This window comes from Aulonocara stuartgranti (genome assembly GCF_965226115.1).
Source record: "Aulonocara stuartgranti genome assembly, chromosome: 8".
Lineage (NCBI taxonomy): Eukaryota > Metazoa > Chordata > Actinopteri > Cichliformes > Cichlidae > Aulonocara > Aulonocara stuartgranti.
Genome location: NC_138959.1, coordinates 3402252 through 3418077, shown reverse-complemented (window position 1 = coordinate 3418077; position 15826 = coordinate 3402252). Strand labels below are relative to the sequence as shown.

Genomic DNA, 15826 nt, shown 5'->3' with positions numbered 1-15826 from the left:
TTTATAGTACTTCCACTTTATTTTCCCGTCCTGAAAACTAAACTATGGCCATCTTTTAAAAACCGTACACACTCAAGCCATCCTTGGATTTCCCCACACAACCATCTCCAGGGTTTACAGAGAATGTTCCAAAAAGGAGAAAATGTGGTGACAGACATGTGGGAGAAAATACCTTGGTGATGTCAGAGCTCAAAAAATAAATGGCCAGACTGCTTCGAGCTGATGGGAAGGCAACAGTAACTCAAATAACCACTCTTTAAGTCAAGAATGTTGTTGCTGACCATGTCCACCCCATCTCCTCATGGCTGCTTCCAGCAGGATACCACACCAGCTGAAATCATCTCAGACTGGTTTTGTCACAATCAGCAGGGCTGACTGTGTGTAGAGTGAAGGGTGGACCCAAATGCAGACGAAAACAAAATGTGAAACATGACTTGAATAACAGAAAACGAGCCGTTTATTGAGGCTGGCAAAATAACTGTAAACAAAAGGCAAAATGCTAACAAACTAAACTGGGTGAGCTAAATGAACTAAAAACCTACAACAGGAACATGGACTTGACATGAGGAAACTTGAAACTACTTCTTGGCTTGCAAACAAAGCAGACGATCTGACAATGACACACTGAAAACAGAGGACTTAAATACACAGGAGGTGATTAGGGGAAGTGGGAACACATGAAGGAACAGCTGACTGACATGAGCCTAATGACAGGACAGGGGAAGTGAAACTAAATACAATGAACAAAGAACACACGACTCCTTCAAAATAAAACAGGAAACACTGAAACTAGACATGACAACACAAGCTTAAGAGACCTAACACGTGATGAACGATACAAGAACTCAAACATAGAAACCAAGGAAACAATAAATAATAACTGCCTTTCCTTAACTAAAGCTAAATAGGAATGACACATAAACTAATCACAAATCTAAAATGAGACAAATACAAAATGAACTCAGAGCGCCGGGTCAGAGACCCAGCCTGTGACAGGTTTCTTGAGCATGGCAGTGAATTCACTGTACTCAAACTGCTTCCATAGTCACCAAAGCACCTCTGGGATGTATTCCAACAAAAGATTCATTTAATGGATGTGCAGCTCACAAATCTGCAGCAACTGTCATGTCAACATGGACCAAAACTTAAAGCAGCTCTGAAAACAAGAGTGACCAATTCAATACCAATAAGGTGTACCTAATAAAGTGGCTGGTTAGCTATATATATGGTATAAAAGTGTACGGCCTTGCCTCTCGCTGTGTGGATGTGCTCCTGTCCTGTCCTGACAAATGTATTTTTGATTCATATTCCATTTGCTGACATGAAAATGGAAATATTACTGATGCAAATAATCTCCCTTTACTAATTCTCACTAATATTCACATTTTAAATGAAAAAAGAAATGCTGTGAATTAAAATTATACAAATGTTTGTGTCAGTGCGACTGTGTTTCTGCATTTCAATCTCTGCATTTTAATAAGATGGTAATAATAATTATTATTATTCTAACCTCATTGAAAACAATTCCTAGGATGGCCCATATTTTGCTGTATCTACGGGGTGATGGAGACACTTCCGTTGGAGACCTGTCACATTTGTCATCAGTATTTAGTGTTTATGACGTAGCTGCTGCTTGGAAATGTTTCACATTCCCACAGCCTGCTTTACGTGTCGTCCCTCATGTTGTTCGTATATACTTTGGAATGTGGATCAATCCGACTGCTTTGACAGGTTATTTCGTTTGTCACATTTCCAGTGTGAACACACTTCACACCGAAATCCTGACGAGAAGCTTCAACATGAGAAGTGATCACTTTTTGTTCCCACTCGAACTCACTGTGGTTTTCCATCTTTTTTCCCCACACCCTCTCAATTTATTCTGATCCATTTCCTTCCTCCTTCACACATCAGTTCCCTCCCTCACCCTCCCCTTTACTTTCACTCCCCTCTTCCTCATTACTCCCCTCTCATTCTGTTCACTCATAGCAGTAATGTACCGGCTGCCTGGATTCTTCTCCTCCTCCTCGTCTCCTAACCGGATTGTCCAGCAGGGACTCTGTAGGAGCCTCTGGGGGGAGTGACAGTGCAGAGGACCGGCTGTACCCCAGGTGGAGAATCCACATTGAAAACTGGATGTGAAGGTAAGTCTGCTGGCGATGAGACTAAGCCAAAGAAAACCCCTGTTTGTGCAGAGTATGTTGTAACAGGATAAAGGTTTCTGTTTGTCCTGCAATTAGACTTGTTCCAACTTCAGATGATGGATCAAAGTACAGTTATTATGAAGTCATTTGGAGAAGCGGGTCTGGATTGTGTTGCCTCCAAATGTTTCATAATTGGCTTTGCTTTGACCTGAAGTGTTTTTCTTGTTATTTCACCCTTTAATCTGCTACGAAGCAGGCGTTTCTCATCATACGTGCCTGTTACTTTCTGCCAAAATGCTCTTCTGGATTCTATCTTCTTAACAGCCACAGCGGTGACCGTGGCTCAGGATCTTGCAGCATCTGCGCTCCTGATCAGAACAGCTGGGAGATTTCTCTCCACTGCTTCCTGTCAAGTTTTGATTTTCACAGAAAATTATTTTCCTGATTTTAAACACCAAACGTCTTCAGACTTGCTGCCACGCGAAACCCTGATATGTTTGCAGTACAGTTATGCTGCCAGCACCCTTTATCTCCACGCGCTGCTCTTTCAGGTGCAGCATCTCTTGATGAATAATTAAGTGGAGTACAGATAGAGTTCATTTCAGCTTCGTGGACACTGACCCCCCTGCAGAGCTCCGATAGCTCCAGCTGCATTTGGATCCTGGGAAAACTGTGTCCCTTCAAAAAGATAGAGGTGTGTTTCTGATTAAGGCTGATGTGCACTGACTCTACTGTCCCGTCTGTGCTGCTGACGTACTGAAAAGACTGTAAATTTTAGGATTTAATAAAACACCTCTAAAGCTCTGAGCTGCATTCCCACCTCCAGAATCAATAGCACCCACGGGACACGAGGCGTAGATGTGAATGTCTGCACGAGAAATTTCTCAGCTAGTGGAGACACAGAACTCTCCAAGCTTCAGGATTTAAGAGGTCCTTGGCTGGCGTGTAACACGTCTGCTGGGTTACTGACTGCCGGGAGTAATTACGGTCCCCTGTGCCACGTTTTTCTGGCAACCTCTCGACTTTCATGACGATCATCTTTCTCACTGCGGCTGCTGCAGGCAGCTCACGAGGAAACAGATCAGGTGTCGTAGCAGATAAGACCGAGTGAGTCTCATGGGTCCACAGTGGATATTTCACCTTTTTTCACATGCAGCTTATTCGGCTTAATCTGTGATATTACACTGTAGTTTCCATTTGATCTAGGAAGAGAATTTCTGCAAATGCAAACATTAACGTTTTGTCAGAATGCAGCTCTGATGTGGAAATATGATGAAGTGTAAAACTGTACCTGCTGCACAGTCTTCTGTGCATGTCTTTGATGGTGAACAGTTCCACCTGCTATCAGTAAGTAAATAGATACAATGTCAGGGCTTTTATAGAAATAATTACACAATGTCAATACAATGGTGTGCATTACAAAACAAAGTTGATTTAGTGATAGTGTTCATAACTTGAGTCATTCTTTACACATAAAATTAACCAAAACAAAATAGAGAAACTAGATTCTTCTTCCAGTAACACTAAATTTTTGAACTATGATACGGTGGCCCTGAGGCAACAAAGCCAAACCCATCATTTAAACACAAAACAATAAGATCAAAAAGAGGAATAAAAGTAAAAAGTGTCATTTTGTTGCTGTTTTTCTTGTTTTTACAGCCACCGTATTATTCAGACAGCACAAACAGTTTGAAGGACTTAATAAGTTTATACTATATTTGAAGTTAGCCATAAAAACATCTCATTATTCATCTTCAGCGCAGCAAACATGCGTCATTTTGTCTGAGGTCAAACACTGAATGCATCTCTGCATACACCTTACACCTCCTATGGGAGCTGAGCATCTATTAATACTAAATAAGACATCCTATCTGAGCACGTGGGAAGCTGTTCCATAATAAGCAATGAGATAAGAGAATATTTCTAATTATAAACAAAAAAAGGGTTGTAATGGTTCTATTTTGTTACTTCAGAATCTGGGAAAAGTCAAAGGACGCAGCTTTTAATTTATAGCCTGGACTTAAGTCTACTTAAATGTAATTCTTAAACACAAACACTCTGGAGCCTTTGGTCATATAAGTACAACACATAAATCCTCATACGTATTTCTTTTCTTTACTCTTTTGCTATGAAATTACAGAAGCTTCAGAGTTGAGGGTTTTAATATATTTGTAAAACACCTGTTTTATTGTTTAAGTGTAAATAAATTTAATTTAACCCTAAGTTTTAACTTAAAAGATTCTCAGATATCTTTTTAGCAGGTGAGTGAAAGACTCTCGGGTGATGTTAGAATATAATGTTATAGGTCGTGGATGAAATGTGCGTATCTCTGTGAGTAATTCACTGGAGAGAAGACCCAAATGCACTGAAGTAGGTTAAACAAACAAAAGAACATGCCTCTAACGGCTGATAGAAAAAATAATAATAAAGATGCACAAAGTCCAGTACGCTAGTGAAACAAAACAGGGGAAAAGGGGAAGGAGTAGCAGGACAAACAACAGAAGGACAAACTGACGAGTGACACGAGCAAGCAAGATCGTATTTACACACACAGGGTGTCATAAAGAAGGGATAAAAAGGAAGCACAAATGTTATTACCCAAATAATACAGGAAGTCACTGAGAAGATGAGGAAGACGTAAAACAAAAGCACACATGGCACTGGAAGGAAACCAGAAACTTCCAAATGAAAAAATAAAATAAAAACTCAGTGGATCGCACAGGGACCTGGACAATCTCCAGTTACTGATTTCCACCATGAGACGATCACTAAACAGCATCCTGCCTGATCCCAAAGTACAGATTATATCACGGACAGCTCTCTGATATATAAAGCTAAGAATATCTTTTCAGACTGTCCTTCAATTAGAAATGGTTGTGACAGCAGCCAGAGCCCGTCACAGAGCCTGTCCACTTTACATTAATGCCATTGTTTTAAAAAATAACTGCAGTTCACCTAGAGGGCGCTGATGAGACTGAAAGAATTAAATGCTGTCCTAATAAAAATCCCATATTTAGTATTAATTACATATATCAGTACTGAACTAAAAATACACTAATATCATTTTTGATTATTTTCCAGGAACATCGCCTTTAAAACACAAGTATTAGCTAATGCTTGCTGTTTGGCTGCTTAATGAAAACATCTCATACAAAAAGCTGCGTGTGGTGATGTACCAACCAGCTGTTACTTACTTGACAGAAGAAATAAAAAGGGCAGATGCCAAAAAAATGGCTCTTGGTGTTTAAACTATATACATTGTTTCTTTCCCTGTTGTCTAAAATGTCACCTCAACTTCTAGTGACCAAAGAGTTGGTGAAAGAAGGGGTGCTCTAAAAAATATCATAATATCTGGAAACAAGCTACATAACCTATCCTAAAACAGAATTATTACAAAGCATCTGGAGTTAAATATGGATTACTTTGCACCCAAGTCTCATCTGGTTTAATTTTCACACGCTAATACTTTCATCGAGTTAGATTACGGCTTGGGTGTAACAGCATCCACCACAGCTAAAGGTAACATCAGACAGTAGTAGTCCACAGTAGTTTGTGGAGTGGGGTCTAGTATACTTCTTCTTCTGTCTAAACTAAGACACTAATTCAGAAAACGCTTCATATCATATCAGTGAGGTTTGGAGGACTTGTGGTGAATTTCCCACGGGACTAAATTAAGACTCTATTGAGAAAAAGGGCAGCAGGCAGCCTCCTTCATGTCGACCTCTCTCCTTTGTACATCATTGATCTTCATGATTGCATTTCTCTCCTGCTGGTTTATCGGGCTGTGGTGAATTAAAGCTGTCGTGCACTAAGCTATTCGATGCTCCTCGAGTTTACGATCATATTCCTGCTACGGGCCATAAAATGTGCCAGTCATATAGTTTATATGCAGGGCTTTGGCACATAAATAGCATTTGGAAGGGCAGTAATTTAAAAATGACTACACGTTAGTGATAGTGATTGTCCCGCTTACATCATGAAAACACCGACAAATGGGGTGATTGTGGCTCTGTGATAATGTGTATGTTGGTTGAGCAACTACAAATGGTTTGTCACTGAAAGCTCGAGAGATAACGCAGTCCAAATATTGCCTCATGGATGAGGGAAGTAAATAAGGAAAGCAGGCAGATGGAGAAAAACAGGATGGCTGGCGCCCAGGTGAAAAGGTTAAATTGGGGACGGGAAGATAATGACCTGTGGTGGTGGGAGAGTGGAAGGGTCATTGCTGTCAGCCCATCTGCTGTTGTTGTGAACCTGCAGTTTAATTGACTGAGTCCAAACTAAGTGGATTTAGCATATTTTTGTTTCCACGGTTTATTTCTGAAACAGTTTGGCTGAGCAAACATCGTTTATCAGACGTCACCGAGCAACTCAGAGAGAGCGGTGCATCGTCTGCAAAAGAAGATCTGTCATCATCTTGTTCCTCCGAACCACATCCATGTAAACCAGATCATATTAAAGAAATATTCCACTATAGTTTAAATTGTGCTTTCTTAACAAATATTCAATATTCGACAATGAACACCTTTTGATTATTTAACATTGTTGTCTGGCTATTTTCAGCTCACCGCCCTGTTTTTTCATTCTCACCTGGGGATTTTTGTACAGTCAGTGTGAGGCAGAAAGATGCCTGGTTAGTGTTAGAAAAATAAGATGACTTTGACTTTGACTACGATGACCTGGATGACTGAGAACCTTCACAGACAAAAATAAGATGAATACAATTTCTTGGTTTCTAGAATCAGGGATCCATACTGAGGAGTTTCAGGGACATCCATATTGCAAACATCAATGTCTGCCTTCATATAAGACATTTAATCTCATTAGCTTGGGTTCTACCGTTTTCAGTTGTGTTATCAACTAAAAAAAACAATCTGAAGTTTGTCAACTCTGTTACAAAAACAGGTTTTTAGTCTCAGACACTCAATTTGTTAAAAAATAACTTGAAAACATGAAATACAGAGAATTCAGAAACATCCAACTAAAACTTCAGTCCTGCTCAGTGTTATAGATAAAAGTTACTTTAGATGCTCCTTTATGCATTTTAGGGGGCAGCTCCACATATTTCATATGGCAGATTTTTACACCGGATGCCCTTCCTGAAACCACCCCCAAGGAATTTGTATCTCCTCCCAGGATCAAACTGAGGATCTTTCACTTGTTGGGTGATTGTGCAAACCACTGCACTGTGGAGCCACTTCTGCTCAGTATCACAGATGGCAGGTTTAAAACACAGAAAAAGACTAAAGCCAACAACGTATGTTGGTTTTGTATGTTGGTCTGCAGACTGCCTGACAGCAAACTGCCTTTGGCTCTCACAGAAAGTTGGTAAATCTTTAAGAAAAACAATTCCACATATTTTCCAATTACAGAACAGTAACTTGAAAAAAAAATGTGCCAGTAAATGGAGTGTGTGTTGAGGACTAATTCTGAGCAGTGGATGAATCAAGAGTTGTTGCTCTAGTGAGTATTTGAAAATAAACTAAGTTAACTTAGTTAATGTTGGTTAATGGATATGAAGGAACAGATCACCAAGTGGAGCCTGGGGAGACATATTTGGACAGAGATGTGTCTTTAAATCTGCATTTGGTTGAAAATAAAAAGACACTCTTCCGTCTTAAAATAGTCTAGCTTGTGTAACTCAGTCATGACCATTTTAGTCAATCAAACGTTGTACAAAAAAAACAGCGAACATAAAGATGTATTTTCATTTTAGAAGCAATGGCTATGTGATCTTCAATAACATGAGGGGTGGGTGGGTGGGTGGGTTACATTTTAATAACCAGTTTAGTCTGGTTCTGGCACAAAGAGCTCCAGGAGGGAATTGGTTTACACATGTTCACAGTGGTCTGCATACGTCTTCCAAAATCTGTGACTGAATGCACTTCAAAACTGAGCTTTTCGGTGTATTTGAGGGGGAAATAAGGTCTGCGTATGAAGTGCATCAACCCCAGATGTGCTGAAAAAGTGGACTGAACTTGTTTTTTGTGTTGAGTGACCCGATGTTTGTAAAGCTCTCCTTGCTAATCAATTGCAAACATAATTCTCTCTTTTTAACTTCGCCAGGGGAGCCGCCAAGGTCATGATCGACTGGCCCAATGTGACGGCGTCCGGCAACCAGGAGCTGGGCCTGAAACCCGAGGAGCTGCAGAAGTCCAAATGTGTCCTGGGTTTCATTCCCGTCATCTACTACAGCATTCTGCTCTCCATCGGAGTACCAGGTACACTTTTGAACCGAGCCAGCACATAAACCAATCAGAAAACAGGGAATCGCACATGACTCAAGAGATCAATATAAATGTGAGTTAGAGGTACATTAATGCTTCTATAATGGGGACTGGATAGTGGATAATACACTCGGGGATGTCTGTTTTCACAGTTTATGTTAATTTCATTAGCTGATAATGAGGTTGTGTGGGAATTTACCCAATTATTATCCCTCACTCCAGCCAACCATGTTAGGATCAACTTGCATATCAGACAGCACTCACACCAGCTACGTCTTCATTATCATGTTTCACTTTTACAAGTCAGTGATGACGTGAAATTGAGGCATTCAGATGTCCTCTTTGCTGTTTCAAATAACTGCTCCCAAAGGGAAAAAACTCTCAGGGCCGAAGAGCCAACGTCTGCAATCCTGGAGGGTCAAAGACTATGATCCAAATAGCTGCAGTGGAAATATCTTACTGCTGACAAGACATCTGAGATGAAATAGTACAGAGGAGATTGTGTGTCTGACAGCGTGCAGAGAGACAATAAAAACAGCGTCTTTTTTTAACATACTCTAAAAAGCAGAAGCAGAAACTCTGAGTTTGGAAAACAAGGATTTAAACAGAAACATTTAATGCTTTATTATTAACTGTAACGTCTAAATATTAATGTGCTCCATCTCAGTAATTTAGTCTCTCAAGTAAACTGCAATGCCAAATTGATTTAATTAACTTTTGGGCTGATTTAATGTTTCCTATGTGATTTTATACTAATGAAAAACACTCACAGTCAAATGCTACACAGCTTTAGATACTGTGCTTTTGCCACTGACCTTTCATTGGCATCACCAACTGTTCTTTAGGCCTGTGTGAGGCCTTAACTTGGTTGTATTTATCCTTCACAAAGACGCTGCCATGCCATAATGTATTTTTCTTTGCTAAGTTTGCTGTCATTACGAATATCCATAAAATACTAAACAACGATATTGTCATGAATTACAAGATGAGCGACCACATGCAGGCTGTTAGCGAAATGAAGTAACAAAAGGCAACATTTCATTTCAGCAGATAAAAGTCTAACGAAAAATGAAAGCAAACAGCTGATATAAAAAATAAATCTCCACCCGCAGTGTTGGTTTGTCCTTCAGGTTGAGGGCCCTGCACACTATCTTAGAGAATAAAACTGATCATTTTAAAACACAGAAATAGCAGTACAGCAAGTAAAACATGAAGAAAGTAAGCAGCAGAATGCATACACAAAAGTAAACTTAGCTTGATGAAACCAAAACACACCGGGGAAAACTGAGGGAATTAATTCATATAAACAGTAACTGGAACTAAGAACTAAAGACTCAGAAGACTGAGAAAATACACAAAGAAGCCCCTGCCACAAATGTAAACAACACGCAAACTAAGAATCAAAAAGAAAATATTTAATAATAAACAGAATTACAAGGTCCAAAACCTAAAAGCCCCTGGGTTTAAGTCTCGGACTTAAACTCGGGATGATGGCCCAAATATTGATTTAATTTCCCCTGAAATTCCCTGAAAGTTGTGCAGACATGCAGCACAGTGCGGCGCTTGTTCTCTCTGCCTTTTAAGAAAAAGATGAAGTGAACCGTTCCCATTTCACAGATTTCTTTATGCAGCTAAACCAAAATCCTTGTAGGATCTAGTCTTGCCAGAAAATCTTGGGGGGGTTATTATTTGGGCCGTTATCCTTAGGTTGCTTTATTTCAGTATTCACTGGGACATAAAAGTGATCACCAGTGTCAACAGTCAGATCGAATAAAAACCTCTTAAAAGGTTTATTAATCTACTCCAAAATACAGATTTAAAGAGCTTTTATTTTCATGACTTTTATCCTTTTAATCTCATTTCTGCTTCTTTCTTTGTCCCAGTAAACATCCTCACAGTAGTGGCCTTGTGCAGACTGGCGTCCCGCACTAAGAAGGCTCTGTACTACTACCTCTTGGCAGTGACAGCCTCAGATATTCTCTCCCAGCTCTTCATCATCTTCGTCGGCTTCCTGCTGGAGACGGCAGTTTTTCACCGGGATGTCCCCGCTCTCCTGCTGCACTCTGTCAGCGTCGCCGAGTTTGCAGCCAACCACGCTTCCATATGGTCCACCGTACCGCTCTCTGTGGACCGCTACGTGGCGCTGTGCCACCCCCTCCTCCACCGGCAGATCAGCTACCCGGCACGAGCCAGGAAGATTATCGGGGTGGTCCTGGCAACATCGATCGCATCGGGCGTGCCTTTCTTCTGGTGGTCAGACATGTGGAGGAACAGCCATCCACCCACAGCGCTGGACGCCGTCCTCATATGGACACATGTGACTATCATCTACTTCCTGCCGTGCAGCATCTTCTTAGTGCTGAACTCTCTGATAATCCACACACTGAGGGTGAGGCAGAGAGAGCAGCGCTGTCAGGAGGAGCAGGGGACAAAGTCGGCGCCACTGCAAAGACTCGGGAAAACCACGGCCATGCTGCTGGCCATCACCTCAGTGTTCTCAATCCTGTGGGCGCCCAGAACCATCGTGGTCATCTACCACCTGTACGTGTCCACTGTTCATCGAGACTGGCGCATCCACCTGGCCTATGACCTCTCCAACATGCTGGCCATGCTCAACACCGCAGTCAACTTCTTCCTCTACTGCTTCGTCAGTAAGCCTTTCCGCAGCGCCGTGCGGGATGTCATACTGCTCAGGGGGTCGCCGCTCTACTCTCGCCGCGCTCTGCCCCAGCAGCAGGTCCCCACCAACGCCTCCATTTCCTCTCTGTACAGTGGGAACAGCAAGCGGTTTCAGCGGGACTTCACCCCCTTGTCACCTCATGGGGCCAGAAAGCCCTCATGACCCTGTGACTTGTCCTCTTAATCCAAAACACCCATCATCCCACGGTCCCGGTGCACTCCTCACCCCAGGGACGCGTACTGTGTTCCAGCTACGACTGTGGGCAGCGACCGGTCGGCCCTGGGGCGCTCTCAGAGGGCCTGATAGCGGCTTAGCATGATTTTCGTCTTACAGTGTTTGACCTCGTGTTGTTTGTCCATGTAAATCAGATAACGTGACAGCCTATTTATTTTTCTTGAGAAGAATCTGAGGAAATAAAAGTAGATTTTTTTTCCATAGATGGTAGTAATGTGACTGATTTGTTTATATTTTTACAAAACAAAACAGAAGGACAAAATCCCTTTTTGAACAATAATGTAAGCTCAGATGTAGATTCATGTTAATATTAAAGACTTTTTGCATATTAAGTGCAATCAGTGATCGTTGCTGTTCCTTCGGTCATGTAACGTGGTGTGATATTCACTCTGGAAGCTGCAAAGATGTCAGAATAAGAGTGATAATGTTGAATAAACAGTTTTTTTCTGCAGTTGAGCTTTATGTTGTGTTCATTAAGACTTCAAATACGTGATTGAGTCAATGCACTCATCACAAAACTATTTACTGAAGTCCTATCACGAGGGAGCCGAGGGAGGTTTTCCCCTGGACATTTATATAAACAGATGTGTTTTTACAACCAGAGGCCTCATTTTCAGTCGGATGTTCCTGGAAAATCATTTATTAATCATTTAAATGGTAGAAAAAAGAAACAAATCAGAGTAGTTACTGTTCTGAAATAAAAAAATCAGCAAACGGTTTAAATTGTGTAAAATTTTATGGACATGGTTAAATATTTTATGTACTAATATTTCAAGTGTATTTAGGACGTATTTGAATCTCGTTCCTCGATGGTGAGAGTCTGTGGACTGCACACTGTGCACGACAGCAGCCTTCGCTCCCTGCACACACACAGCTCCAGTCATACCAGTTCACTCTGACACAGCTGTCGTATAACCGGTTAAAGTAAACCTACTGCAAGACGGCACTGATTAGAAACAGCTAAATTGGTACTGAATAATAATTAAATATGATTAATTAGCTTAATGGGCTCGTATTTCTCTTGCAGAATAGTGAAGGCAGCAACATTTTAGCATGTAAGTTGCCAAAAGGGCACATTTCTACTTGCAGTCTTAGAAGTTCCAGCCTTTATATACAAACTATGATATAAAAGAACAAATCATTTTCTTCCTCCGCACTGCTTTCAACATCAAACAACACTGGAGCCTCATTTCATCCTATAGTGTCCAAGGATTGCACGTAAATGATCAGTTTCCATGAACGAGCTCAGAGATGAGAACAACTAGTGTAACTTAATGCATTTGTCAGTTTTTTTATTTGTATTGGTGAATTGTTTTTTCTTGTGGTTGGATTTTCTTTGATGGTCAAAAACTGTTTGCATTCAATAAAAATCGAAAATGTATTTAAACTGTTAAGAAGTCTTGACTCGTGTGACTTTTGAAATTGAGTGACAGAGGGGAACCCGGTCAGAGGGGAGGGGTCTGTGGGAAATCAGAATACTCTAATTGAAAATTGGTTGAAAATTCAAATAACTGTAATTGTGGGAACACTTCCCGCTTCTATCAGGGAAACTTGGCATCATGTTTGGTGTATGAGATTCAGCTGTGAGGTGACAGAGCGGTCTGCTTCTGTCTTATTCTACTGAGCAGTGGAGCAAAGAACAATGTCCCACACATTCTTTATTTTTACCTCTTCACATAGATTTCAGTTGCATTTTAGCCACATGATAAACAAACAGTTTCAAGAACTAAAAGACTTTACTTTTCAAATTCCTTACATTAATTTTAACCTCAGACTTCTTTTATAAATCCTCATTTGGGGATTCAGAGGAGCTGAAAGCTCCATGAACAGGTCACTGGTGACCGTGTGGATGTTAAGAGTTTTTAGGTTCCACGTGGCTGCTTGTACTTTGCCGGAGACAGGCTGGTGATTTTATGCATTTTGTGTCCTCTCACATATTTGTCAATTCATTTTTAGTTTGTTTACAGAGGTAGCTGTCATGGATGAGCCTAGATGTAATAATAATAATATAATAATACATTTTATTTGAGGGTGCCTTTCTAAAACCTAAAAGATATCACTACAACTGTAGATTCAAATAAATTTAAATGCTAAAAACAACAAATAAAAATGAGAAAAACACAAAAAAACCAAATAAACAAGTTTTGAAAAGTAAGTAAGATCTGTATTAAAGCGAGTGAGCCTCTTTAAACAAGTAGGTTTTGAGCTGTGACTTAAATAAGAGAAGGGAATCTATATTTGTTAAGATGGAAGGAAGTGAGCTCCAGAGCCGAGGAGCAGAGCGACTGAAAGCTCTGTGCCCCACAGTGATGAGACGAGCAGAGGGAACAACAAGATGAGTGGCAGATCTGAGAGAGCAGGAAACAGTCAAAGACACACTGACATCAGTATCTGCAGTAGTGACTGTGACAACATTATTAGTGAACGTGTGTGGGCTACATAAATAATGTAACCTCTCTAAATATCAATAACTATCAAATAATACCAACATATAGATGACAATTTATTCATTCGTTACATTCTTCTTCTTCGTGGTTCAGTGTTTTTCTATAAAGAAAAGCACTAAAGTAATGGCCAAGTTTACATTGACCATAAGGAAAACAGAGTGTGTGATTTGCAAACCCAAATATGCTCACAGTGCCAGACACAAACATCAAATGTTTTTCCTAAAAAAGTTCATTTTTTAGGAAAAATATTCCGAAATATTTTGAATTGATGGCAGTGACGCAACCTGTATATACACTTCAGCCATGATGGTGCCTTTCCAGATGTGCGTAGGAATTAATGCACCTCTGTACCTTTGAACCGAGTGCTGAAAACAAGCTGGATGGTCACCCTGTTCTTTAGGCTGGACAGCATGGATCATGTTGCCTCAGTTCGTTTTAAATTAGCTTTGGTTCCGAGAAGATGACGGTGTTTCTGGAACGTTCATGTTCACTTATTAGTGGCATGATGGAGCTTTAACCTGCATTTGTGGACGACACGGTCAGCTGTGTTTCTGAGCCCGTGCGTGTTTGTTTTTGGTGCAGTGCTGCTCGAGGGCTTGAAGATCATGGACATCTACGGTTTAGTTCTGGCCTTGTCTCTTGTTCACAGACAGATGTACTGTGGCTGATACTGTCTACCACAGACATTTAAAGTCTTTGCAATTTTACATCAAAAAACATTATTTCTTAAATTGTTCTACAAGTCGTAGATGCAGTTTTCCTCTCTAACACGTTCCTTTTATACCCAGTCATGCTAATGACCTGCTGCTAATTAACACCATTGGCTGCAAAATGTTCCTCCAGCTCTTTTCCAGCTTTTTATTTCCCCATCCCACCTTTTTTGCTACCATCCAATTAAAAATTGAGTAAATACTTTTCTGGGAATGGAACATTTTCTTCTTTCAAACATTTGATGTGTGTTCTGTGCTCTATTGTGAATAAAATATGGGTTTATGAGATTTGTGACTCACAGGATTCTGTTTTTATTTACACTTAATACAAAATCCCAGATGTGCATACTGGGTTTGTACATCTGGCCATCCTTTCAGGTTAAAAGTTTCTAATCCAAGCCCCCTGCTGACCCTCGTCCATCCTGAGTCTTCACCATGTTTACTGTAACGGTACATGTAGCGTTAGAGCCCCAACAGCAGGCTCATGTGGCCCTGCTGTCGGCTCACGCTGAGTTCTGAGAGTTCGTACGGAGATGCAGATACAAACGGTTTCTTTGAAGATGACTCCTGCTGCCTCACAACAGCAGAGGGGGGTGAGAGAGAGCGTGTGGTGGCAGCAACCTTACGGTGGTGATGAGAGTGGGAGTCAGAGATGAATGATCAAACATAACACAGCGCAAAGATGTCCAAGCAGGCTTTGATTTACTCGAACAGAGCTGCTGCTGATCGTATTAGGCAGCAGAGCGGTGACGCTGGGGGAAGGGCACTGTAGAGGAGGTAAACCCCGGCAGCCACACGGCCCCCGTCTGCCTGACACCTGTCCTTTGTGCCTGTTCAAACACCTGCTGATGGCCCCCCACTCTGCTCCTATTGAGCCCTTCCTGTTGCTTAGCAGGTGTCACAAGGAATCAAATGAAAAGACAGAGCACAGCAGAGAGTGATGGCGTCCTATCAGATGCACTTATGCAATAAACACAGGAAGTTTACACTACACAACAAAGGGAGGAAGTTTGCCCAATTTACTTACTTAAAGAAAAGTTCAGATTTTATGTAGTTTCAGTAGCAATGCAGGAAGTAACACTGGCCAAAAGACATTTCATTCACTTTTCCCTGAGGTTGCTGGTGCTAAAAAATGCTAAGCTGTTGCAAAGACTTGCATTCAGCTTGATTTCAGCCTTTCATCATTAATAATTTTATGCTTTGATGATAGGAGTTTCTGCCACACAACATCCACTCAAGAAAAAAAACGACTTTTTAAATGTCCGTGACTTTGAATCTAAAGACAATGAGTGCATGTTGGTTTGATCCTGCATGTAAACACTGGGGTAGTTTCATATGAAGGGAAAATAAAGGTTTAACAAAGGATCAGTGCAGTTTAATTTCCATT

General features: G+C 40.9%; 1 protein-coding gene across 1 annotated transcript; it reads left to right on the top strand.

The window, feature by feature from the left end:
- The first annotated feature begins 1992 nt into the window (after positions 1-1992).
- gpr142 (G protein-coupled receptor 142) lies at positions 1993-12216 on the top strand. The gene is made up of 3 exons (XM_082544431.1): positions 1993-2141; positions 8208-8362; positions 10252-12216. Exons 2-3 carry the CDS (start codon positions 8224-8226, stop codon positions 11208-11210), a joined length of 1098 nt encoding a protein of 365 aa, XP_082400557.1. The 5' UTR covers positions 1993-2141; positions 8208-8223; the 3' UTR covers positions 11211-12216.
- The last annotated feature ends 3610 nt before the right edge of the window (positions 12217-15826 follow it).